General features: G+C 37.2%; 1 protein-coding gene across 6 annotated transcripts in view; it reads right to left on the reverse strand.

Moving 5' to 3' along the window:
• Positions 1 to 27,119, reverse strand: part of CEP112 (centrosomal protein 112) — a 496,208-nt gene that overhangs the window by 94,251 nt on the left and 374,838 nt on the right. For all 6 annotated transcript variants that reach the window (XM_027873031.1, XM_027873032.1, XM_027873026.1 and 3 more), the window contains one exon: positions 24,459 to 24,608. In XM_027873031.1, coding sequence (XP_027728832.1) covers positions 24,459 to 24,608 — 150 coding nt within the window. The remainder of the gene's footprint in view (positions 1 to 24,458; positions 24,609 to 27,119) is intronic.

The following is a 27,119-nucleotide window of genomic DNA, read 5'->3' on the forward strand; positions in this document are numbered from 1 at the left end:
GTAAATCATCAAATGCTACAAATAAGGGCTTGCTTTATTGTTTTGTAGATTGTCTAGATTTAGGAAGGTGATGGAGAAAATGCTAATAATATAGATTAAACTTAAACATGTGTCATGCATATATTTTTTTTTTCTTCTGGAGAGCAAGCTGTTAAACATTTACCAGTGCACATCTCGTTGTAATGGTCCCGTATCTGGTCTTTCAGCTTCCAGTCTTATCCTTCTACAATCCATTTTTCCAGAATGGTGCCATAATAATCTTTATTGAGTATATATCTGGTCATGCTATTCTTTTACTCAAAATTATTTAGGGGTTTCCTATTAGCTAGGAAATAAAGTCCAAATTTCTTAGCCAGTAAGAAATACTCCACTGTATGGTGCAAAACTACCTTTTCATCTGTATTTCAGGACACTCCCCTTCAAATAGTCTGTATCTGATTGAAACTTGATTATTTGCGGTTTCCCCTAAAGACTTTGACTTTCTCCCCATCTTTCTGCTTTGGCTCACATTTCTTAGACCTGAAAGGCCACTTCCCATTTCTGTCTGATAAAATCCTGACCATCTTTCAAGACCCCACTGGGGTGCCACTTCCTTCATGAAGCCTTCCTTGATCTTCCCGATTAGAAATGTTCTTCAGTTTCTCAGATCTTCCATGTTACTATATCTCTCTCACGCACTTATCATATTCCATTTAGTATAATTTGTATAATCATTTCTCTCCCTTACCATAGTTGCAAAATTTCTGAATGCTGGAACTATTTCTTATTTATGTTCATTGAACATTTAAATAACTTATAGACAGATATAGTATAGAATCATGTAAAGTACAGCTAGAATGTCTTCACTGTGATTTATTAAAAACCTCCACAGGATTAATGGAACATTAAAATCATCCAAAACAATTTCTATAACATTACTAGAGAATTGTATTATGAAACTGCCCATTTCTACAACATTAGATCTTGGGGATGACATACTTGAAAGCTTTGTGTGGGAGGCACAGGGGAATACAGCTCCCTATAACTGTTAATTACCCTCTGGGTTATGGAGACATGTCAAGATAGTCCCCTTAATGTTGGTAACTGTTTAAGGTGGCAATAGAAAAACCAGTCCCCAGAGTAAGGAGCATGCAGAGAATGAAGTATGGATGGAAAGTTAGTGTTATGGCTAGTGATGGGAGTCAGAGAAGAGAATAACATAAGGTTATTTCAAGGTAGAGGAGCCCAGGATTTCTATCCTATGTTCTAGGGACATGTCAGTGAGTTTTCACGTCATGAAAACAACATTGTAATTCATAACAAGAAATTAAGAAAAATTCAGTTGGATAGGATGTTGAATTAGTTATTCTATGGTTTTTCAGAGATAGAATATCAGGGTTAGAAGGGATTATGATAGTCATCTAGTCTAAATGGTTCTGTGCTCATTTTACTTCACCAGAAAAGTTCTAGTGGTGAGGTTTCCTCCCACACAGAACATGGGAAAGAAGGTAGAACTGGGATTATTACTCATGGCCTCTGAAGAAAAGTGTTCCTAAAAGAGCAGAATCAGAACTAATATTCTTGAAAAAGAAGGAATCTGGGAAGGGAGAATTCTGTGGAAATGACAGAATGGGATGGATTCGAGATTTCTTTACATAATAGGTATAGAGAGGGAGGGGGCAAATAGGTTGTATGTAATCTACTGTTTCAACACAGAATCTTAATTTCTTCTTTCCTGCTCCTGGGCCAGTGTCTAAGTTATGTACCCCTCACTACTTTTTTCTCTGCTGAAACTACACACGTTAAAATTTTCAGCCCTCTACATTTTCCTCCCTTGAGCAAAATCTCATTGGCCCTGTGCTACTTTATAACTTGCTTTTGAGGCCTGGCGGCTTCCTATGTAGTCATAAAAATATGTACAGCATATTGATGAAGGAGCCATAAGAGATACTTTCCCTTTATTTAATTAAAAAAAGTAGACATAGGAATGTTACCACAGCAGAATTATTGACCTCAGAACTTTTTGAATAGGTAGCAATAATAAAAATATGGTAGATAACACTAATTTGAAATCCATTAACAAAGCATATCTATCATCTATCTCCATATAAGAACAGCAGATAATAAAAACAATATGTATGATAAACCCATATAAGGAAAACCATTGATTGCTTCTTAGATTAAGAAAGACAACTATGCCATTTGAAGTGGTAAAGTTCTAGCCTCCAGAAATATCTGTATAAGGGGAGGACAAGTGACCCAGAGTTTCACAAAGGATTAAATACTACTACCTATCTCTGGGTCCTTAACAGTATAAGCATCAGTCAATAAACATTTATTTAGCACCTACGATGTGGCAGTCACTGTGCTAAGCCTTGGAAATACGACAGTCCCTGCCCTCAAGGAACTCACAATCTAATGAGGGAGATAACATGCAAAGAAATATCCAAACAAGGTTGGATAAATAGAAAATAATCAACAGAGAGAAGAATTGGAATTGAGAGGAACTAGAAAAGGCTTCCTATAAAAGATGGGATTTTAGTTTGGGACTTAAAGGAAGCCAGGGAAATCAGCAGGCAGAACTGATGAGGAAGAGTTTTCTAGACATGGGAGACAGCCAGGGAAAATGCCCAGAACAGAGAGATGGAGTGTCTTATTCATGGAATAGCAAGGAGGCCAGTGTCACTGGATCAAAGGGTATGTGGTGACAGTAAGGCGTGAGAAGACTGAAAAAGCAGGAGAGGTCTAGGTCATGAAGGGCTGTGAACATCAAAGAGAGGATTTTTCATTTGATCCTGGAGATGACAGGGAACCACTGCAGTTTATGGAGTAAGAGAGAGCCGTGATTGAACCTACACTTTAGGAAAATCACTTTGCCAGTTAAATGGAAGATGGAACGGAGTAGGGAGAAACTTGAGACAAGCAGATCCACCAGCAGGCTATTACAATAGTCCAAGGTGAGGTAATGAGCATAGATGGTAAGTAAATCCATGGAGGGCCCAGGACAGAACCCTGTAGAACACCTATAGTTAGAGGGCATGATCTTGATGAAGACCCAGCAAAGGAGACTAAGAAGGAACAGTCCTATAGGTAGAAGGAGAACTAAGAGAAAGACATGTCCTGAAAACCAAGAGAGAAGACAGTAGCAGAGAAAAGAGAGAGATCAACAGTGTCAAAGGCTGCGCAGAGGTCAAGGAGAATGACACTTGAGAAAAAGCCATTGGATTTGATAACTAAGAGATCATTGATAACTTTGAATAGAGCAGTTTCAGTGGAATGACAAGGTAGGAAACTGGATTGTACAGGGTCAAGCAGAGAGTGACAGGAGACAAAGGAAGCACTACAGACAGCCTTTTTGAGAAGTTTATTTACAAAGAGCTAGGACATAATTATCAGGATGGGAAGATCAAGTGAGGGTTTTTTTAGGATGGGGGAGACATCATAGACACTACTACAGTGCAGGAGGCTCCTGCCTCCCTCCTCTCCTTCAAGGGTTTTGGGCAAGCCTTATGAGATTGCAGAAAAATAAGGTAGCTCAAAAGGTTGATTGTTAAAATCAACAAAATCACTGATCATATGTCTTGTTTCTCTAGCTTCCTGTGGCTATGAAGAAGACAGCCATTTTCTCTCTGCCTGTATTTCAGGAGAGATAGATTCTAGGCCTTTCTAGGACAGTTGGTCAACATTGTATTTATTAAGCACCTACTATATGCCAGGCACTATGCTAAAAGCTGGTGTTCAGAATGCAGTTCTGTATGTATAATACTAAGCAGAGCCTGGATGATAATGGTTGTAGGCATCTAAAAAGGCTCTGGTGTCCCAAGGTATAGCCATCTGGGACCAGCCTGAGCCAAAGTGTATAATTCAGAAGGCTGGGACATATTTTATTTCACAGCACTGGAGAGAGTACCAGGAGATATAGTGTCTTCAGGAGAAAATTAGGTTTCAGTGGGCACCAGAAGATTGAAGTAATGTAAAAAATATTTAGAAGGAAGGAAAGAAAGTTTGTTAACAATAGAAGGTTGACTATCAGGTAAGATGATGTTGTGCAAAGTTGTAGAGGAGCCCAGCTCTTCCAATACACTCTAAAAGAGAAAAAAAGAGGTCCATGATCAAAAAGACTAAAGGGAAAATGTAGTAAGCTCATTTATCCAATTTAGGACTACATAAGAAGGCTGTGAGCACTTAGAAAGAGGTGGTGGCAGGGGAGGCAGGAACTAATAGGAGCACTGGCTAACAGCCTGAAGCCTGTTGGTGCTCTTAATGTGGTCTTGGGCATAACCTTAGCTTCATCTTGAAGGCTTGGGGTGGGGGTGGGGAGAGAGGGGGAAAGAGGCTCTTGAGTGTAGTGCTCCAGGAGAGACTGAATCTCCAAGGTCCCGAAATATAAGTATTCTGAGCAGATTGCCAGGCAGGTGGAAGACAGCACCAACTTCAGTAATTGAAGACTTAGGGACTGAGGCCAACTACATCTAAGCTCTGGCCTGTCAGAGCAGAGGTGGGGTGGAAGGACAGAACCAGCCCCATATATGCCCAGGGAGAAAGAGTGCAATATCACATGCCTCAGAGAGCTTAGAGTCACAGCAGAAGACAAGGCCAGTTCAACAACTGGGGCCTTAAAGTAGGTCTAAGAAAAGTGTGATCTTTGACATCTGGTTGGGCCATAGCAGAGAACAAAACCAATTCCCATTTGGGGACTATGAAAGGAGGATAAGATAGAGAAAGATCAAGACCATCATCTGCATTAGTCCTTCAAAAAAGGAGACAAAAGTCAGGCATTGCAGCAGAGGGTATGGCCTGGTTCTAAGCATACCATATCAGTGGTAGCGGCATTCAGACCACGGGGAAGTCAGGTGCTGGCTATCCTATCCAAGAGTGCATGAAGGAGGGATCAGACCCGGGTCCTAGTAGAAAGTCCCAAACTGTAAACTAAGGAATAAGATATAAAGAGAATAAAACACTGAATACAATGAAAAAATATTACCAGTTAAGAGATATAAAAAGGCTAACCCAGAATGGTAATTCCACATTAAGAACAAATAAGACCTGAAATAGGAACGGCATGACTACAATGATTCAAAGAGTAGCTAAAAGAAATGAAGCAAGAGAGAAATGAAATGAGGGTTTTTGAGAAAAAAAATGGAAGGAGAATGCATAGCTTAAAACAGAAAGTAGAAAATCTTACCTAAGAACTGTACTCCCTGAAAAATAGAATGAAGCAAATGAAACTAAAGGATATGAAACAATACATATTACAACCCCCCCCACAAAAAAACAAAAGACAATTGGAAAAAAATTGAAGATCATTTACTATCAAAAACAATTAAAATTGGTTAAAGAAAATAATTCAATCATTAGAATCCCTGAAAACCATGATTAAACAAAAAAAATATATGTTTCAGAAAATAATAAAACTGTCCAGATCTATTACAATCAAGGTAAAGTGAAAACAGAAAGAATTTAATGATCACCACTTGAAAGAAACTCTAGATTGAAAATACCTAGAAATGTCAAAGCCAAAACTTCCGATTTAAAGGAAAAAAATACTGCAAGTATCCAGAAATAGCTCAAATACCAAAGAAACAGTGAGGATCACACAAAGCTATGGTATAACTACTATAAAGATAAGAAAATCTTGAAATGGCAAAAGAAAAAATGACTCATAACTAAGAATAACTTAGCTGGCAAAACTGAGTATAAAATTATGAGGGGGGAATTCATCTTTAATAGATTTTCAATCATTTCAGATGAAAATATCAAGGCTGTGTAAAATCTATGAAATTCAAACAAAGGAGACAAGATAAATCTAGAAAGGTAAATACATTTGAGCAATTGTAAGAGGTTTAATGATGATGAAATTCTTATGTTTTAATAAGAGGAGAAGAAGTATTCCTTTTGGAATCTCAGTGTTTTCAAGGGTCACAGAAGGAGTAAAGAAAGATAAAGACAGAGTTTGTGGGATGTGTGGGTTTGTTCTTTTTGGGTGGTTTTGAAGACAGGAAAGATAAGGTAGAGGAAAAGAAATATATTCGAGAAGAGATGAAGGGAGAAGAACTTACTTGTCATAACTTGGGTGTGCAAGAATATAAAAACACAAAGGAAAAGGTAGAAAAAGAACGCATCTCATGAACCTTACTCTTCTCTAAACTAGACAAATTAGGGTTGCACAAACACCAAGAGCTTGTTGAAGAAACACATTAAATTCCATGGGAAAATGTGAAGGAACAGAGATTAGGAAGAGGAAGATCTAATGAGAGAGCAGAATTGGAGAGAGAAGAGTCCAACAACAAAACAACAACAACAAAGAGGGCAAATAGTGTACGTTGATCTGCATTCGGACTCCATAGTTCTTTCTCTGGATGTGCATTTTCCATCATGAGTCTTTTGGAGCGATCTTAGATCCTTGCATTGCTGAGAAAAGCTAAGTCTATCAAAGTTAGTCATCGCATAATGTGGCTGTTACTGTGTATAATGTTCTCTTGGTTCTGCTCACTTCACTCAGCATCAGTTCATATAAGTCTTTCCAGGTTTTTCTGAAATCTGCCTGCTCATCATTTCTTATAGCACAATAGTATTCCATTACATTCATATAACACAACTTGTTCAGCTATTCCTCAACTGATGGGCATCCCCTCAATTTCCATTCTTTGCCACCACAAAAAAGCTGCTATAAATATTTTTGTACATGTGTTTTTCCTTTTCCCTTTTTATGATCTCTTTGGGATACAGACTTAGAAGTGGTATTGCTGAGTCAAAGAGTATGCACAGTTTTATAGCCCTTTAGTCATAGTTCCAAATTGCTCTCCAGAATGGCTGGATCAGTTCACAACTCCACCAACAATGCGTTGGTGTTCCAGTTTTCCCATATCTTTTCCAACATTTATCAATTTCCTGTTTTGTCACATTAGCCAATCTGATAGGTGTCCCTGAGTTGTTTTGATTTGCATTTCTCTAAACAATAGTGATTTAGAGCATTTTTTCATATGACTATAGATGGCTTTCATTTCTTCATCTGAAAACTGCCGGTTCATATCCTTTGACCATTTATCAAGTGAGAAATGACTTATGTTATTATAAAATTGACTCAGTTCTCTATATATTTTAGAAATGAGGTCTTTATCAGAGACACTGGCTATAGAAACTTTCCCAGCTTTCTGCTTCCCTTCTAATCTTGGTTGCATTGTCTTTGTTTGTGTGAAACTTTTTCAATCTAATGTAATCAAAATTATCTATTTTGCATTTCATAATGTTCTCTATTTCTTGTTTGGTCATAAACTCTTCTATTCTCTATAAATCTGACAGGTAAACTATTCCCTGCTCTCCTAGTTTGCTTTTATATCATTTATATAGCCTTTAGATCTAAATGATGTGCCCATTTTGACTTTATATTGGCATAGGGTGTAAGATGTTGTTCTATGCCTAGTTTCTGTCATACTATTTTCCAGTTTTCCCAGCAGTTTTTGTTAAATAGTGAGTTATTATCACAGAAGCTGTAGTCTTTGGGTTTATCAAAGAGCAGATTACTATAGTCATTGACTACTGTGTCTTGTGTGCCTAACCTATTGCATTGATCCACCAGTATATTTCTTAGCCAGTATCAAATAGTTTTGATGATTGCTGCTTTATAATACAATATAAGATTAAGTATGGGTAGGCCACCTTCTCTTGCATTTCTTTTCATTAATTCCCTTGATATTTTGGACCTTTTGTTCTTCCAGATATTAGTTTTCCTTTTAAACCTTTTCTCTCTCTTACCTTCCTTTCCCCTATTACTGTAAAGATCACCAGCATCTATCTTCTCAGTCCTTCAGACTTACAACCTAGGAGTCAGCCTCAACTCCTCACTATCTGTCATCCTCCATATCCAAGCTATTATCAAGGCCCTGCAATTTCATCTTTGCAAAATCTCTTGAATACTCTCCCTTCACTGGTCTGACCCTACCTTGGTGCTAGTCTTCATCCCTTCATGCTTAGACCATTGCAGCAGCCTCCTGGTAGATCTGCCTGTCTCAAGTCTGTCCCTATTCCAATCTATTCTCCATTAAGCCAGCAAAGTGATTTTCCCAAAACTCAAATCCAACCATGTAATTCATCTACTTAATAAACTCCAGTGGCTCCCTATTATCTCCAGGATTAAATATTCTGGTGTTTAAAGCCTTTGATGACTTAGACCCTTCCTAAATTTCCATTCTTCTTCCACTTTACTCCCTACCATGTACTTTTCAATACAGTGACACTGATCTCCTTGCTATTCCACAAACAAGCTACTCCATCTCGTACTCTAGGCATTTTCTCTGGCTGAACCCCATACCTGGAATGTTCTCTTTCCTCATATCTGTATTCTGGATCTGGCTTTCTTTAAGTGTCAAATAAAACCCTATCTTTTACAGGAAGCCTTTCCTAACCCTTCTTCATTCTAGTTAGGTAGTGTAGTGGATAGAGTGCTGAGCCTGGAGTCAGGAAGATCTGAGTTCAATCTCACCTCAGACACAAGCTGGGCAAGTCACTTAACCTCTGTTTTCCTCAGTTTCCTCACATGTAAATGGAGATAATAGCTTCTACTTCCCAGTGATGTGAGGATCAAATGAAGTAATATTTGTAAAGTGCTTAGTACATTGCCCAACACATAGTAAGCACTAGATAATGTTAGCCATTATTATTGTTGTTGTTGCCTTTCATCTTTTAATTATTCCCTTTTTATTCTTTATATAGCTTGTTTGTATATGCTTGTTGTCTCCCCAACAGATGGTAAGCTCCCTGAACATGGACTATCTTTTGCTTCTTTTTTGTATCTCTAGCACTCAGTACAGTGTTTAGTACACAGAAAGTGCTTAATAAATGTTTGTTCACTGACTCTCAAAAGCCCCAAAGAGGTATGGGGCTTAATCCTTAAAAAGGGGCCTAATTCTTAAAAAGGATTAGGTATTTGGGGTTTCTAGGCTATTAGACAAATTTTATCCTTTGGCCTTGCAGTTCATAAAGATCTCAGACAAAGTGTTTAGACTCGGGTTACAATCAGTCTCGGTCTGCTCAAAATTCAAAGAAACATAAAATTAATATAGATTTGTTCCCATAGTGTGTTCTAGGTTAATTATATCCTAGAAGTTAAACACCCATTCTACTCATAACACATTCCATACTATAAAACAGCTTCTATAATAGACATTAGTACAAAATCATTTAATGAAGAAAAAATACCAAATAAACTGATCTGACTTGTGAAGCACTGACTTTCTAATTATGGTCTAAAAACAAAATTAAGAACATACTAATTTTTCTCTAGTAGATCACTACCTTACTAGGGCTTCCAAGAAGGAGAGTCCTGAATGAAGAATCTCTCCAGTGCATCTCTGCAAATGTATAGGGAATGAAAATATATCTAAATGAAGTCCTCACAGTATACTACTCACTTTGAGCAGCTCTCCCAATTTAACACTGACAAGTATGTAAGCCAGATCCCCAGTGGGGTGATTACATTCTAGGGAACTCTGTGGTTTGGCTCCCACTGCTATTGTTCTTGAGCCCCTACTGGTTTGCTTCTCATTAACAGTCAGCCAGGAGATATAATTAATGCATAGCAAAGACATTTATATATCCCTGGAAAGTATACTGCCAAGGTAAGTGAACTTATCCAAAGTATTCAAAATTTCTCCATTTGCTGTAACTGATGTAACTGTAACATTTGTTCTACATATGGATGGTGTGGTGCCAGCTAGTGGTTGGTGTTAATTGTTAGACCAAAATTAGTGCAAGTAGCAGACAATCAATCCATATTTTGTTGCATTTCATCTTCAGAGACTGCATTGAGTTCTCAATTATCTGCAAACAAAAAATCATGTACCAACTCTCCCTCCTTTTTAGTCTTGGCTTGTAGCCTTTTCAAGCTAAATAACTTACCATCAGTGTGGTAGCTGACCTTGATGCCATGTTCATCCAAGTTGAAGGTAACTGACAATACTGCTGAAAACATCATGCTAAAAAGCATGGGAGCAAGCACACAGCCTTGCTTCGCTCCACTAGTGACTGGGAAAGCGCAAGAGCATTGTCCATTATCCAGAACTCAGGCAAGCATGCCATCATGAAATTGACATACAATACTGATGAACTTCTCTAAGCAACCAAACTTTGACATAATTTTCCATAAGCCCTCATGATTCACAGTATCAAAGGCCTTGGTCGGATCAATGAATGTTGTGTACAGACCTCTGTTCTGCTCCTGGCATTTCTCCTGAAATTGTTGGGCAGCAAATACCACATTAATCATTCCTTGGCCCTTTCTGAAGCTGCACTGACTCTCAGTGTTTGGGAGGCTCCAAAGGAAAGTGTGGGAAAGAAGAGGTATTAGACTCTCTACCAAACCGAAGGTCTACAGAGCTGTTGTACTGATCTCATTGTTACATGCCTGTGAAACCTGGACAATATACCATCACCATGCCAGGAAACTAAATCACTTCCATTAGAATTGTTTTAGGAATATTCTGAAGATCACCTGGCAAGATGAGATACCAGACACTGAGGTCCTTTTTTGAGCTAAACTGCCACACATTCAAACTTTACTGCAGAGAGTGGAACTCCAATGGGCTGGCCATTTTGTTTGAAGGCCAAATGTACGTTTACTTATTTTACAGAAAACTCTCACAAGGAAGGTGCTCACATGGTCAGAAGAAGCAATACAATGACACTCTCAAGATTTCTCTGAAGAAGTTGGAATCAATTGTGTGACATGGAAGATGCTGGCAAAGGACTGCCCAGAATGGTGTGCCCACATCAAACAAGGCACTGTGCTCTAAGAGTGAACCAGATCAAAAGAAATGTGAGATGTGCAAATTTAGAGACATCTCCACTCCAAATGTTCATTTATTTGCGCCCAACATGTGGTAGAGCCCTCTGAGCTCATATTGGTCTGATCAGCCACAATTGAACATGATGTACCTTGATTCCAACATAGTGGTGACATTTTGTTCCTCTTCAAGAACAAAGGACAACAACCAGCCAACCAACCAGCAGAGGCATTTGTTAAGATGGCATGGTAAAAATAGTATCCATAAAATATTTCCACCATCAACCTAGGACAAACTTTCCCACAAAAAAAAAACCCACAGAGAAACTGTGGTGTGAGCCTTAACTTAGAGTACACTGGTAGCAAGCTATATACTTGAAGAACATGTGTGACCAAGGTAATTTGGTCCTCTGGTACTGCAAGGCCCTGAATGTCCTTTTTTTTTTTTTACCCCAGAAGGTTTCATGAAGTTCCCCTTGTGCCCAGATGCTCAGCTGAGCTCCCAGAGTCTGCTTCTCTCTGCAGTACAAGTTTCTTTTTTTTTTAAATTAATTTATTTTTAGTTTTAAACATTCACTTCCACAAGATTTTGAGTTTCAAATTTTCTCCCCATCTCTCCCTCCCCCACCCCAAGACAGCGTGGATTCTGATACCTCTTCCCCAATCTGTCCTCCCTTCTATCACCCCCCCCCCCCCTCCTCTTATCCCTTCCCCTTCTATTTTCCTGTAGGGTAGGACAGATTTCTATACCCCATTGCCTGTATATCTTATTTCCCAGTTGAATGTAAAAACAATTTTTAACATTCATTTTTAAAACTCTGAGTTCCAAATTCTCTCCCTTCTTTCCTCCACACCTACCCTCACTGAGAAGGCAAGCAACTCGATAGAGGTTATACATGTATAGTCATGCAAAACACTTCCATAATAGTAATGTTGTGAAAGACTAACTGTAATTCCCTCATCCTATATTGCTTTCCTGTTTATTCTATTCTCTCCTTTGACCCTCTCCTTCCTCAAAAGAGTTTGCTTCTGATTGCCCCCTCTTCCAAACTATCCTCCCTTCTTTCATCCCCCCCCTTATCCCCTTTCCCTCTATTTTAGATTTCCATACCCAACTGAGTGTGTATGTTATTCCCTCCTTAAGCCAAATCCAATAAGAGTAAGATTCATTCATTCCCTCTCACCTCTCCCCTCTTTCCCTGCACTGTAAAAGCTTTTTCTTGCCTCTTTTATGTGAGATAATTTACCCTATTCTACCTCTCTTTCTCCTCCTCCCAGTACTCTCTCTCACCCCTTAAATTTATTTTTTTAAATATCATCCCTTCAAATTCAACTCATCCTATGCCATCTATATCTATTTCTATCTCTGTCTGTCTGTCTATTTATCTATCTAGCTAGCTAGCTATTCCCTCCAACTACCCTAATACTTAGAAAGGTCTCATGAGTTATAAATATCATCTTTGCATGTAGGAATGTAAACAGTTCAACTTTAACGAGTCCTTTATGAGTTCTCTTTCCTGTTTACTTTTTCATGCTTCCCTTGAGTATTGCATTTGAAAGTCAAATTTTCTATTCAGCTCTGGTCTTTTCATCAAGAATGCTTGAAAGTCTTCTATTTCATTGAACACCATTTTTTTCCTCTGAAATATTATACTCAGTTTTGCTGGGTAGGTGATTCTTGGTTGTAATCCTATCTCCTTTGACCTCCAGGATATTATATTCCAAGCCCATTGGTCCCTTAATGTAGAAGCTGCTAAATCTTGTGTTATCCTGATTGTGTTTCCACAATACTTAAACTGTTTCTTTCTATCTACTTGCAATATTTTCTCCTTGACCTGGGAATTCTGGAATTTGGCTACACTATTCCCAGGAGTTTTCCTTTGGGGATCTCTTTCAGGAGATGATTGGTGGATTCTTTCAATTTCTATTTTACCCTCTGGTTCTAGAATATCAGGGCAGTTTTCCTTGATAATTTCTTCAAAGATGATGTCTAGGATCTTTTTCTGATCATGGCTTTCAGATAGTCCAATAATTTTTAAATTATCTCCCTGGGATCTATTTCCCAGGTCAGTTGTTTTTCCAATGAGAAAAACACTGTCTTCTATTTTTTCATTCTTTTGGTTTTGTTTTATAATTTCTTGATTTCTCAAAGAGTCATTAGCTTCCATTTGCTCCATTCTAATTTTTAAAGAATTATTTTCTTTAGTGAGTTTTTGGACTTCTTTTTCCATTTAGCCAATTCTGCTTTTCAAGGCATTCTTCTCCTCATTGGCTTTTTGGACCTCTTTTGCCATTTGAATTAGGATTTTTTTTAAGGTGTTATTTTCTTCAATATTTTTTGAGGTTTCCTTTAGCAAGCTGTTAACTCATTTTTCATGATTTTCTTGCATCACTCTCATTTCTCTTCCAAATTTTTCTTCCACTTCTCTTACTTGCTTCTCAAAATCCTTTCTGAGCTCTTCCATAGCCTGAGACGGATTCATATTTTTCTTGGAGACTTTGGATATAGGAGCTTTGACTTTGTTGTCTTCTTCTGGTTGTATGTTTTGATCTTCTTTGTCACCAAAAGTAAGATTCTACAGTCTGAGTTTTGCCTCTGTTTGCTCATGTTACCAGTCAATTATTTGACTTTTAAACTCTTTGTTAAGGTGGGGTTCTGCTTCTAGTGTGGAGGGTGTACTGTCCCAAGCTTTGGAGGTTTTGTGTAGCTATTTTCAGAGGTACTTCTAAGGACCTGTAAATTTTCAGTTCTTCTAAAGTGGTATGATCAAAGGTGAGGTGTTCACTTCTTTCCTGGTCTATGAGTCTATGAGTGACCACAAGCTCTCTTTTCTGCCTTGGAATGGTGAGAAGGATTCCATTCTCCACTGTTGCCACAAACTCCACCACATCAGCACTCTTCCTCACCCCAGGACCACCACCCAGGACTGAGACCCAGATCTAAGTATAGGCAAAGCAAGAGAATTCTGCCTCAACACCAGCAAAGAGCTCCCTGCAATCCTTCTCTGATCAGCCACTTGATACCTGCACCATCTGTAAGCCAAGAGCTCCAGAAGCAGCTGCCGCCACTGCCACCCCAGGGCTGTCAGTGTACTATGTTCTTTTCTCATCCAGATTTGACAGACCTTTCCCACTGACCTTTTAAGTTGTCTTTGGCATTTGTGGGTTGAGAAGTCTGGAAACCACCACAGCTGCCCCATGATTCAGTCGTCTGAGGCCTGCTCCAGGTTTGCTAGGGCCCGTCTTTGTCTGTGTGGCCCATGCTGAACTGCACTCCCCTCCCAGCCCAGCACAACAGATCTTTCCTGTCAACCTTCCAGGTTGTCTTGGGCTGGAAATTTGTTTCACTGTCTTTTTGTGGGTTCTGCTGCTCTAGAATTTGTTTAGAGTAATTTTTTTTTTACAGGTATTTGGAGGGATTTGGGGGAGAGCTCAAGCAAGTCACTGCTTTACTCCACTATCTTGGTTCTGCCCCACTGAAGTACATGTTTCAAATGTCAGTGCCAACTCTCTTGAGTCTATACTTGCCTTTCATCTTTGCTGGCCAGCAACTGACTGCCTCTGTATCAGGGTTTGTTTGGTGAATGTGTGTCTCAGTTCTCTCAACTACTCCTCAAACTCTCTCCTACTATGTTTGGCATGTCTTCTGGGTGTCTACTAATAGGCACCATGTTCATTGGGGTTTAGGGACAAGAGAAAAATCCCTTCCTTAACCCGAAAGAGTAATCTCCACTCAGGGTAAAGCTTCTTCCTCCATTTTACAATAACACTATCCCACTCTCAAACTGCATCAACTAATTTTTAAGTCACTCAGATGTGTAATCATTGTTCAATCAATGGTATTGATCATTCCACTCAGAGAGAGGTGTTTATGCTTCCTAAAGCAGAAACAAGGTATTTACACCATGTTAACATATTAATACCTCATCATCTCTGCTTAGATCTTGTTACACAGTCGGGGAGGGAAAAGGAAATAAATGCCTCCTCCCTTACATATTATTGTTATTTATGTTAATCAGTAGTCAGATATTTGCAATATCTAAATGTTCTTGGATTATCAGTGTAATCCTTTTAGAAGCCATAGTAAGTCTCTGAAGCCATCAAGACAGTAGTTAGGATCAAAAAAGTGAATAACTCAGTAAAATGTTCCCCAGCATTTGATTAATTAGAATTTTTTGTAATAAAAATACCAGTCATACCAAAAGCATATGCTTCTTCTAAATATTTAATTCAAGGAGGTACTGTGAGCTCTTTAAGTATTACCTGAATAATTTATTTAATATAAATTATGTTCAGAATAGTTTTAATTTTAAGCGAATTCAACTATATTCTGATTTTTTGAAAATAGCAATTCAAACACAGCATGTATGACAACTCTCTTACACAGAATATCTGATTAATTAGAACATATAATTTCCTAACCATGCAAGCTAGCAAAATTCAAGAACAGAATGAGATATACTAGAAAGAGCTATATGTTGGAAATCAGAAATACTACCTACATTGTTACTAAATGTGACTTTGGGCAATTCACAACCTTTTAGTGCCCCAGTTTCTTTAGCTATAATATGAGGGAGCCAGACAAAATGCTCTCTTAAAGCAATTCAATAGCATCCACAATTTATTGCTGCAATATTGTATAATTCCATAGTATTCACACTTTATAGATATCAAAAAGAATCTAGTTCAATATTTTTATCTCATATATAATGTCAAAGTATACAAAAATGTTACCTGTAATTTCTGAAGAACTTTGCCTATTGCACAAATAATTTCCTTCTTTAAGACAGAAACGAGCAGGAAGAAGTGGAACTAGTTTTAAAGTAAAACAATGTATTGTTGAATTTTTTAAGAGTCAACAAGAATGTGCAGGAAAGAATGACACAATGCTTTCAATAGGAGAAACATTCATTTGTTTTGAGTTGGTTTCTTTTTACAGCTTTTCTTAGCACTATTCATCTTGCAGATCATCTATAATAGAAAATGGCTCCATACTTAATAACTAGGCTCTGAGCTGATTTGTCCCATTCTTTTTATCCCCAATGCTTAGCACAGTGCCTAACACATAGTAAACACTTGATAAATGCTTGCTGACTGACTGAGTCTATGATGCATATTAATCTTCTAAAATCTGATGGGAAACTTTTTAAAATTTGTAGTAAGATTAATATCAATTTAGGAAGGCACAAAGAAAATGCTCTTTTCTCTTGTGCTCTCAAGACTAGGGAGATGACTTAAGTGATGAATACGCTCTAAACAATGTATCTGATGCCAGACAGTTAAGAGTTCATTCTTTCTCAATGCTACTAAAACCGCACAATGAGGTATGTAATTCTCCTTTTTGGAAAACAGATAATTTCCCAGTCTTTTGAATCATTCTTTCATTTTTCTAAAGCCCTTCTGGTAACATAGACCAGATTTCTAGATATCCTACTGGCAGCTGACCTTTTGCTGTGAACTCAAGTCAGTGGCTAAGGGAGAAATGCATCAATACTTTAGAATCCCTTTTCTATGCCTCCAAGCAAAAATTTTACAACACTTCTCCTTGATATGAATGCTCTGCTTGGACATCTGGCTTCACAGTGAGGATCCTTCAATACACTGGCTTCAAAGAAAGGACTCAGCACCACTGATATAGTGATGCCAGAAAATTCTTCTGGAGTCTTTCTATAGAAATGTTTCTAATACTTCTCACAAATGAACTTATGTGTGTATAATGACAGTGTTATCACTAACTTTTGGACAACCTAGTTCAGGCATAAAATCTTTTCTTTATTCCTTATCTTAAAGTCAACAAATTAGATGATCAAATAATTTTTAAAGGGTGGGTACTTATGTTAAAATTTGCTTACCCTGGTCAAATGTATCAGTTACCATGTAATTTCTTTGCCATTGTGTCTACTCTACCAGTACATGTAATGATGCAATCAGTGAATGTAATGATGCAATCAGCGAAATGACTTATCAGATTAAACAATCTTAAGAGACCAATACTAATCAGCTCCTCTTTATGATATGACTGGATGAAAGACAGAAACTTTGAAATTAATTTATGTAATTCTTTTTCCACTGAAGAAACCTCCTTTCATGAAAGGCCTCCTGCCTCTACTGTTTATTTGAAAGGTGCCATCAGTCTTGCATACCACTTCTGCTTGTTTAGGGCTGATAGCTTCCCCTTGCCCAATTCTGATTTTTAAGGAGTTGTTTTCTTCATTAAGATTTTGGATCTCCTTTTCTAACTGGTTGACTTTCTTTTCATAATCTTGTTTTTCTTGGATTGTCCTTATTTTTTTTTTAGTTTTTCCTCAATCTTTCTATGAAGAACAAAAGTTCGTTTTGAGCAGGTAACCATTTGACATTACTCTTTGGGGAAGAAGAGGATTTCTTTGCTTCAGTATTCTCTTCTGAAGATGACCCCTGGTCTTCTCTATTCCAATAGTAACTCTCTATAGTTAGATTCTTTCTCCTTTGCATGTGCACTATTTTTTTTATTTGTAGTAGCTTAGTTTTTATAATCACCCCTGGTCCTGAGGTATAGGGGAATGATGCCTCTGTCCTCAGATCCTCCTTCAGTTCTCCACTCTGGCCTGGAACTGAAGCCAAGACCTCAAGTCTCTTGTAAGTGCCCATAGCCAGCGGCATCCCGCCTCGCTGCTCCTGCACTCACTAGTTGTGTGCTGGTTACTTCTTGCCCTTGCCATGTCTCCACAGCAGGGTCTGGCATTCCTTGTCAGCAGAGGTTCCCTCGATCTACCCAGCTCATAGATGTAACACCCTTCACTATCCCAGGGGTAAAATTTCCTGCAGATGGGGCTGAGGCAGTCTTCCAACCCAGCTAATCCCAGGGTTTGTTGCTTATTTTTTAAGAGACCAAGGAACTAGCCTGGAGGTGTTTACTCTTCACAGTGACCAAACCTCAGCCTAGGACTTTTCATCAGATGCTCTACAATTGCCCCAGGAGGACCCCTGTTCTGCTCCTACTCTTATTTTTACTGCTATATGTTTACTCTGAGGCACTATTTCATCTTTTTTGCAGGGGAGAAAATCTTGAGAACTTGGAATCTTCTGACTTACTCCACGATCTTCCCAGAATCCCCCTCTCTGAATTTTCAATGACTGTTTTGTGGGGCATCATCATCACTACTGCCCTTTCCTTCAATCTCCACTCCCCCCAAATTAAAAAGAAAAAAAATCCTCTCTTGTAACAAATAAACATAGTCAAGCAAAATAATTATACTCATTAGCTGTATCTGAAAATATATTGTATTTCAACGTATAATTATCATAGATTTTATATATCTTTTTTGCAAAAAAGTGGGGGGCGACCATTATGTGAAGCTTTAAAAATTGTGCTGTGTTACTTAAAAATCATTTATTATTAAACTGTATTACTGGCACACAAACTGTACAGTTTGCTAGCACAGGAAGATACAAGTCTTCCCATATCATTTGACTTACTCATGGCAACTTCTCCTGACAGCCCTCTCCCCTTGCTCCTCTGGCTCTTCCCTGGGTTGAGTGACAATACCATTAGTACTGTAGTGCTCTGAACAAACCACACAAGTCAGCTTTCAGAACTATACTGACAGTACAGGTATGCTGAGGCTCACGGCTCGCAATGTGCAAGAGATAAATACGTATCCACATGCCACTGGTTAATACATTGCTGCTCTGCTTATCTTTTTTTTTTTTTTTACAGGACAATTGGGGTTAAGTGATTTGCCCAGGGTCACACAGCTAGTAAGTGTCAAGTGTCTGGTCTGAGACACCAGATTTGAACTCAGGTCCTCCTGACTGCAGGGCCAGTGCTCTACCCACTGTGTCACCGAGATGCACCCCGTTTACCTTTTAAGCTGCATGCTGAATAGAATTATACCATGCAACAGTTACATGATGAAATGTTATAGAGCAATTTTTGGACTGAAAAAATAAAAGGGTGAAACAATTATGCACTGGCAATGATTATTCAGTAAAATATGACATGTCTTATTCTGCTCCTCTCTATCGCTTCTGTCAGGAAGTAGGGTGAATATTTCATCATCAATTCTCTGGGGTTGTGGTTGATTATTGCATTGATTAGAGACCTTAAGTCTTTCAAAAAAATTTTTTTAAACAATGTCATAGTATAAATTTTTCTTCTGGTTCTGCTTACTTCACTCTGTATTATTTCATATAAATCTTCCCATATTTCTCCATCTATCTCTTTCATAATTTCTTATGGTGCAATAATATTCCCTTATATTCATATAAGTAACTTGTCTAGCCATTCCCCAATTAGTGGGCATTCCCTTCATTTCTAGTTCTTTGCTACAGCAAAAAGGTCTCTGAATATTTTTATACATGAGTTTTTTCCTGTTTCTTTGATTTATTTTGTGTGTGTCTATATGTCAGGGGGAGGATAGGAGAAGGGTTATATGCTTAGTAGTGATATGGGTATGTAGGGCTCAGTGACTTTTGGGGGCATAGTTCCAAATTGATTTCCAAAATGGCCAGACCACTTCATAGCTCGCCTAATAGTGTATCAGCGTGCCTATTTCCTTTGTAGTCCTTCCAACAATTATTGTCTTGTATTTTTATCATCTTTGTTAATCTGATGGGTATGAAGTGAAATGACAGTTGTTTTAATGTGCATTTCTTTTATTAAAATACTACTTCTTTGAAAAGTGAGAATTCCTAACCTTAAGGCATTTAAATTCTACAGTGTATATAGGAGGAGGGAAGAATCTTTCCCTTCTGTGAATACCTAAGGCACTGGCTGTCTATAAGACACAATTTAAAAGAGCATTCATACTCCTTTTTAGTTATTTCATTAGTGTCCCCAAGAAACCTGTAAGCTCCTTAAGGATAAAGTCTATCTTACACATTATTTCTTTTCAATTAAGCAGTTTTCCAGGGTAAACACTATAGAGATACTTAAACATTATTGGACTAATGAACTATTTGTACTAGGATGGGTTCTTATGGATTAGAGATTAGCAATCATTTCTAAATGCGTGCCAAATTAGTTACAAACACAAGTCTGGGATTCATAATTAGCAAAGGTTTTGGAAAACTCTCTAACCCTTGTATGTTTTTTTAAAAAAATATTTTGATAACTGAATTTCAATAAATTAGTTTCCATTGTATTTTCTATACATTTCTATGTATTTTATTTTATGTATTTAAAATATTAATCTGAGAAGGTATCTATAGGTTTCATCATATTGCCAAAGAATCCATAACACACACAAAATATTTGAGAATCTCTTGTCCTACAAATAAGGAGCAATGTAGGGATCCATATGATTATAATTGAATGTAAGTCTATTTCTGATACACTGAATAATTTCTGAGATAGACTTTTCATTGAAATTATCATACACAGATAAGCAACTAATAATTGTTGAAAGAATGAAACTAAGAAAAATATAAGGATAGGGAGAGGATTTTGGGAAGATGGCGGAGTAAATCAGAAAACTTTCTGTTCTCTAAATTTACACACACACACACACACACACACACACAAACAAAACGCCCCAGAGCAGCAGAAATAAACAGGAGTTAAAGCAGTTATCCTCCTAAGACAATTTGAGAAGACTCCAGAAAAGATCCAACCTCTAGGTGTGGAGGTTCAGCCTGAGTAAAGAGCAAACACCTCCAGGCCAACTCTGTAGAATCAACAAACAACAAGCCTGTGGGTAGGTGGGTTGAGAGGTAGCCTCAGCCTTAGAAACTTTCATCTCTAAGTCAGTGTGGGGGACTGACAGCTGAGTAGGAAAAGATTGAAGGACCTTTGACTGCTGAGGTACATCAAGCACAGCTGTACTGACCACATGCATTCTGGGTTGTGACTACAGGGAGAAAAAGTTAGCACACAGCTGGTGAGTGCAGTAGTGAGGAGCAGGGACCCTGCTGGCTGCGGGCACTTGCCAGAGAGTAGAGTCACTGGTTTCAGTTGCAGGGCAGAGAGAGCAGCTGTAGTTTACAGCCACCTGAGGGACTACAGGGAGCAAGACCATTTGTGGGACAGTGTGGCTGGAGGCCCTAGCTATGTCTTAGGAGTGGAGAGGACAGCCCAATGTTGGGCCCCAAGAGAGACCTCAGAAAATAACAGTAAGAAAAACGCGAGATTTGGGGCATCATTCTTCATATCTTGGGACTATAACTTGATTATACTAATAACTACTAAAAAATAAAATAAAACTCAAAAAAAAAATAAGTAAAAGTGAGCAAGCAAAGGAGAGAGAACCCAATCATAGATAGCTACTATGGGAACCAAGAATATCTGGGTCCATAATTAGAGGAAGATAATGTAGCTAAAAAAGCCACTCCTTTTTCAATGAAAAACATCAAAAATCAAACCTAAGCACAAAAAGAGTTCTTGGAAGAACTTAAAACGGAGTTTAAACTTCAAATAAGAGAAATAAATGGAAAAATTAGGAAAAAAAATAAGAGCAATCCAAGCAAATTATGAAAAGAAAGTCAACCAACTGGAAATAGAGAATCAAAAACTTAAGGAAAAAAATAATTCCTTGAAAACTAGGAATGGTTTCACAACTTGACTATTATGGATATGTTTTGCATGACTACACATGTATATATCAAATTACATGAAATAACACCTATATCAAATTGATTGCCTTCTCATTGGGAAGGGGTGGGGAGGGAGGAAGGGAGAGAATTTGGAACTCAAAGTTTTAAAAACAAATTTAAAAATTGTTTTTACATGTAACTGAGGAAAAATAAAATACTAAATAAATACCAAAAAAAATCCCCTAGAATTGGTCAAGGGGAAGCTAATGATGTTCTAAGACACCAAGAAATCATATAACAATATCAAAAGAATGGAAAAATGAAGAGAAAGTGAAACATTTCATCAGAAAAAGGACTGATCTGGAGAACAGATTCAGGAGAAATAATATAAGAATAGTTGGATTGCCTGAAAATTATGATTAAATAAAAGAGTTGATACAATATTACAAGAAATTATCAAGGAAAATTGTCCTGAAGTTCTAGAACAAGGCGGCAAAGCAGAAATAGTAAAAACCCACCAATCACCACCTGAAACACATCCCAGGAGAAAACTTACAGGGATATCATAGCCAAGTTTCAAAACTCCCAGGTTAAAGACAAAATATTAGAAGCAACAAGGAAAATAATTCAAATATCATGGAACTACAATAAGAATTACACAAGACCTAGTAACTACTACTTTGCAGGACTATAGATCTTGGAATACTGTATTTCATAGAGCAAAAGAGATGGGGTTACAACTAAGGGTAACTTACCCACAAAGTATAATCCTGAATGAAAAATATGAACATTTAACAAACTCAAAGACTTTTAGGTTTTTGTGACAAAAACCCCAGAACTTAAAGGAAAATCTGACATACAACATCCAGGAAAAATATAAGGTAAGCATTAAAGACCAATTATAAGGGACTCAATAAGGTCAAATCATTTACATTGTATACATGCAAGTATTATCAATATTCTTATGATTGTCACCATTATTTGGGGAGTTTGAAAGAAAGGTGTGGACTGAGCTGAGTATTATGGGGTGATTCTAAAAAAATAAGATTGTGTAGGGAGAGATAAAAAGGAGTAATTATCTCATACAAATGAGTCATAAAAGCAAAAATTGATACAGAGGAAGCTAGTAGAGGGGAGGGCAGGTAGTGTTGGAACCTTACTCTCATCAGGAATGGGTTAAAGAGAGAAAAACATATATATCTAGAAAGGTATAAAACTCTTCTAAATTCAGAAAGAAATAAGAAGGCAAGGAGATAGGTGTGGGAGAGGATAAGGGAGGGATTCTTAGAGGGGTGGGTAGATGAAGGAATAGGAGGGCAAGGTAGCGGGTAGAAGTAAAAGAGAGGACTGAGAAGGGATAGGGTACACAGGATGAGAGGGATAGTGAGGAAAAATAGGAAGGAGGGAAATAGCTCCAACAAGTAATTGGAGCTTAGAATGTGAATGGGATGAGTTTACCCACAAAACGGAAATGGTTAGCAAATTAAAAATCTGAATTCAACAATATGTTGCTTTCAGGAAACATCATAAAAATGAGAGATACACACAATGATAAAATAAAGGGCAGAAGTAAAATTTAGTATGTAAAAAAGCATGGATAGTAATCATCTTAGACAAAGTTAACGTTAAAATAGATTTAATCAAAAGTGAAAAATAGAGAAACTATACTGTGTCAGCAATATTATTCAATATTGTTTTAGACCATTTAAAATACTTAGATAGTATAAAGTACCTGAGAAGATGCCTGCCAAAACAGACACAGGAACTATAAACAGAAACAAAATCTTTTTATACAAATAAATTCAGATCTAAATAATTGAAGCAATATTTATTGTTCATGGGTAGGTAAAACCAATATGGTTTTTAAAATGACAATTTTACCCAACTAATCTATTTATTCAATGTCATCCCAATTAAATTACTTAAAATTTATTTTACTGAGTCAGAAAAAATAATAACAAAGTTCATATGGAAGAACAAAAGGTCAGGAATGTCACAGAAACCAGAGAAAAAAAGATATAAAAGAAGTAGATTCAGCAGCACCAGACCTTAAACTACAGTATAAAGCAAGGGCATTGCTGAAGTGTAAAAAGGATAATTTTGATTATTTTAAATTAAAATTGTCTTGCATATAAAAACTACGTATCCAAGAAAAGAAGGAATGAAGAAAATTGGGAAAAAACTTTCATAGACAATCTCTCAGATAGGATATGATTGGGTTGGAATATTGCTGTTGTGTAGGAAATGATGAACTGGTTGATTTAGAAACACATAGAAAGACTTGGACTTATGAAAGAAGGTGCTATCCACCTTCAGAGAAACAATGATAGGAGGAAATAAGCATAGTACAATCTTACATATATGTATATGAGTATATATGTGTATTTTTATAGATATCTATGTACATATATATGTACATATATATATATCCATATTCAATTGTAGCCCTCTTTAAGGTAGGGAAGAGGAAGGGAGGGTAAAAAAATAAAGTAAAAAGTCCACAGCAGACAACAAAACCAATAAGGAAGCAAAGAAAAGCTGCACAGCTTTGAAAAGAACATGCAGTATTTATTATATAGGTTTTCTTGAAATGGAAGCTTATTGTTTTATATTGAATCCTCTCTTATGGTCTGTTGTGGAGATAACAATTTTTTTTTCTTTTCTCATTTTGCATTTGTTTAAAATTTTTTTAAAAAGTTACCAAAAAAAAAAAAAAAAGAAAATATAAGGAAAGTGTTGAAGGAGGTCTTACTATTCATAATTCCCTTCCTCTAAAACACACATACTTAATTGTTCTATACTTACTATTTCCGTCCGGTGTAATATATATTCCTTTATGTTACTGTAGGTATAACTGATTAACATCATTGGCTCAATGAAAATATGGTATTTGATGAATAACACTGGACAAGGCCATTAGTTTCAGGGGAACACTGAAAAAAATGGACCATTGGAAGAATGAAAGGGTTTCATGACTTTATATATAGTGGCATTTACTTCTAACAACATTCCAGCATAGTGGGCATGTGATATTTTCCAAGGAAATAAAGTCCAGTGAATGGAATTACTGAGGGTTGTGTGAATAATTCTGATACCTGTATTGACCTGCTCATTGCAAAGATTTTAATACTTCTTTAAACTGAAGGAAAGCAGCAAGAATCACTGGTGACAGAAGTCTCCTGGTTACCTTGATTGTTCTATCATTATCTCTAATCAGCTGCTTCTTTTCCTCTTCAAACTTCTTTATCACTTCCTGGAGCCGCCTGTCAGCTGCCAGGTGCTGGTGGCTGCTCTCTTCCTTTAGAGAGGAAATCGTCGCCTGAAGTTCAGCTATGATCTGCAATGAGAACAGCAGGTTGTGAGTATTAATTCTGCAGTAAAAGGTATTGATTTCTACATGTACTTACAGTGGATAAGGGATTGGATTTGGCAATTACACAAACTCAGTACTTCAATTAGCCTATCACATTAGCACATATGACATTTCACACAATTAAAGATTACAATAAAATTGCGAATGGCACAAAACTTCTGAAAACAATTTGGAAGACTTTGTTATTATAATGCTCCGTAATATTTACTCATCAGAACAAAGGACATTTGTGATCTCAAAAATCTTAAATGTTTCAGATTTTCAAAAATGTACTTAAAAAATGTACTTTACCAGTGGTATCAAAGTCAAAGAGAAATAGATCCCACAGCATATTAACATAGAAATTTACAAATAAACATTAGGTATGTTGCAATGTATTTTTATTTATTTTGTTAAACATTTCCCAGTTACTTTTGGTCTGGTTCAGCTGTACTTGGGCAAAGCCTGGAACTTGAGTATGACACTCTTTATTTCACCACTGAAATGAACAAAGATGCTCCATTCTCTAAAACATTTCGAACTGTTAACAACTAACACCATGTAACTAAACAGATTATTTTATACTTCGGATAAAATTTTTTACAATTACTTTGTATATGTTTTATATTTAATTTTTGTGTATACATCATTTCCCTCAATATAATGGAAGTTCCTTGAGGGCAGATTTTTTTCTGAATTCTCCAGTGACTAGTATGGTGTCTGGTAACAGGGGTTGCCTAATAGATGCTTGCTGAATTGAAATGAAAATAGAAGCAAGTTTGAGAATTCTCTGTGTTTACAAACTACTGACTTAATGTGTTAACAGGATTCATTCTGAGTTCTCTAACACATTCATCAGAAAGATATAGAATACTGCCTACAGTAGAAAGAGTTGCAGGGAGTCAGTTAATCTTATTGCTCTGGCTGTAGATCCCAATCCCCTTAGGATTCAATATGGTCATCTGGATTTCAATGGAAGAGCACTAGATTGGTTCTAGTTTAGAATGTGACTAATTCCTATTATGAGCAAGTCAATTAATGTCTTTTTAATTCACTTTTTCCAGCTGTTACATGGGGTAAGGGGAGAAACTAGATTATAGGGATGAAATGGGAAATGAGTGTACATATGTGTGTATAGATGTGCATACACACAAAGAATGGGGGGGAGGGAGAGGGAGAGGGGGAGAGGGAGAGAGGGAGAGAGAGAGAGAGAGAGAGAGAGAGAGAGAGAGAGAGAGAGAGAGTTTGTGTATTTTGGCCCAGACTTGTATTTCAATAGTATAGGGAACTCTTTTTTTTTTTCAAACAGGAACAATTTAATTATTTGACTTTGCCATCCAGAATCTATAAGAAACTTCTACAAACTTCTAAGAGCAACCAATAACCTAAATTGTCAAAATAAAGTACAATTTCCCCCCCCCCCCAAAAGGAAAAAACAAATTTTAAATGTGAAATATTCAACATCATCACTGATCAGAATATCACTGAATGCCCTTTTTGGGCCTCTTCCCAAAGTCCCTCCTTGTTGCTAATTTTTTTTTCTACTTTTGTCAAAGCCTTAAGATTTCTTAAATGGAAAAAGAGGTATTTGTTTCATAAAGTAAAAATGGCACTTATCTGAAGGGTCAGGGGAGCCATAAACCAGATATTATGGATTAATGAAAAAACATTTATTGAATTCCTATTCCTACTAAGTTGCAAGTGCTATCCTTAGCACTGGGGATGGGTGACAACTACAGAAAGACAGTCTATGGTCACGACAACATAGAGCGAGTTCAGCTGCTGGGGAACTGAAAAGACTTTTAAAAGTTCTAAGTCCTAAAAGTTGTAAGAATGCACCAGAGGGGCAGATTGCATAGCCCAAACAGGCATCTTTAGATTGTCACAAAGTCAGATAATAGTGGGATACTGTTGGGCATACAAGCAGGGTAAGTGGTAAAGCCAGGAAGTCCTTAGAAGGCAGTATCTGGGCAGATGGCAAGGTTTGTTTCACAGTCCATTTTACCTGAAGGAAAAGTCAGTGACTCCCATTACCCCAAGTCATGCGACCAGTCAAGCAGTCTGGATTGGTTTCTAGGTCATCTGAGGCAAGAGTTGACCAAGTCAGAGTTCAGTTGGATCTGATAGAGATGAGGATGTCTGCCTTTCTCTTATTATTAGTACATGTGAACAATTTCTACAGTTGTTTATAGTATGCATTTTTTGTTTATATCATTAAAGAAAAATTAAAATAGTACATAGAAAAAATGAGAAAGCATATGAAGCGAATGGCCAAAGACAGCCATGGAATACAGCTCTAACACAAGGGGGAGAAAGGTAAAGAGAAAATGATTTGGAGATTATATTGCATGGTTTACATTCTGTTTACAGAATGACACTCTAAATTCTACCATCTGCAAGTATTGATTGAGTCTTCTCACTTCTTTCTAGTTGCTTCTCTGGTTATCTTTGAGCTTCAGCATTGCTGTCAACTTTTGAACAAGCAGATATATACTT

Source organism: Vombatus ursinus, unplaced genomic scaffold (assembly GCF_900497805.2).
Source record: "Vombatus ursinus unplaced genomic scaffold, bare-nosed wombat genome assembly UNPS02014801.1, whole genome shotgun sequence".
NCBI classification, from domain to species: domain Eukaryota; kingdom Metazoa; phylum Chordata; class Mammalia; order Diprotodontia; family Vombatidae; genus Vombatus; species Vombatus ursinus.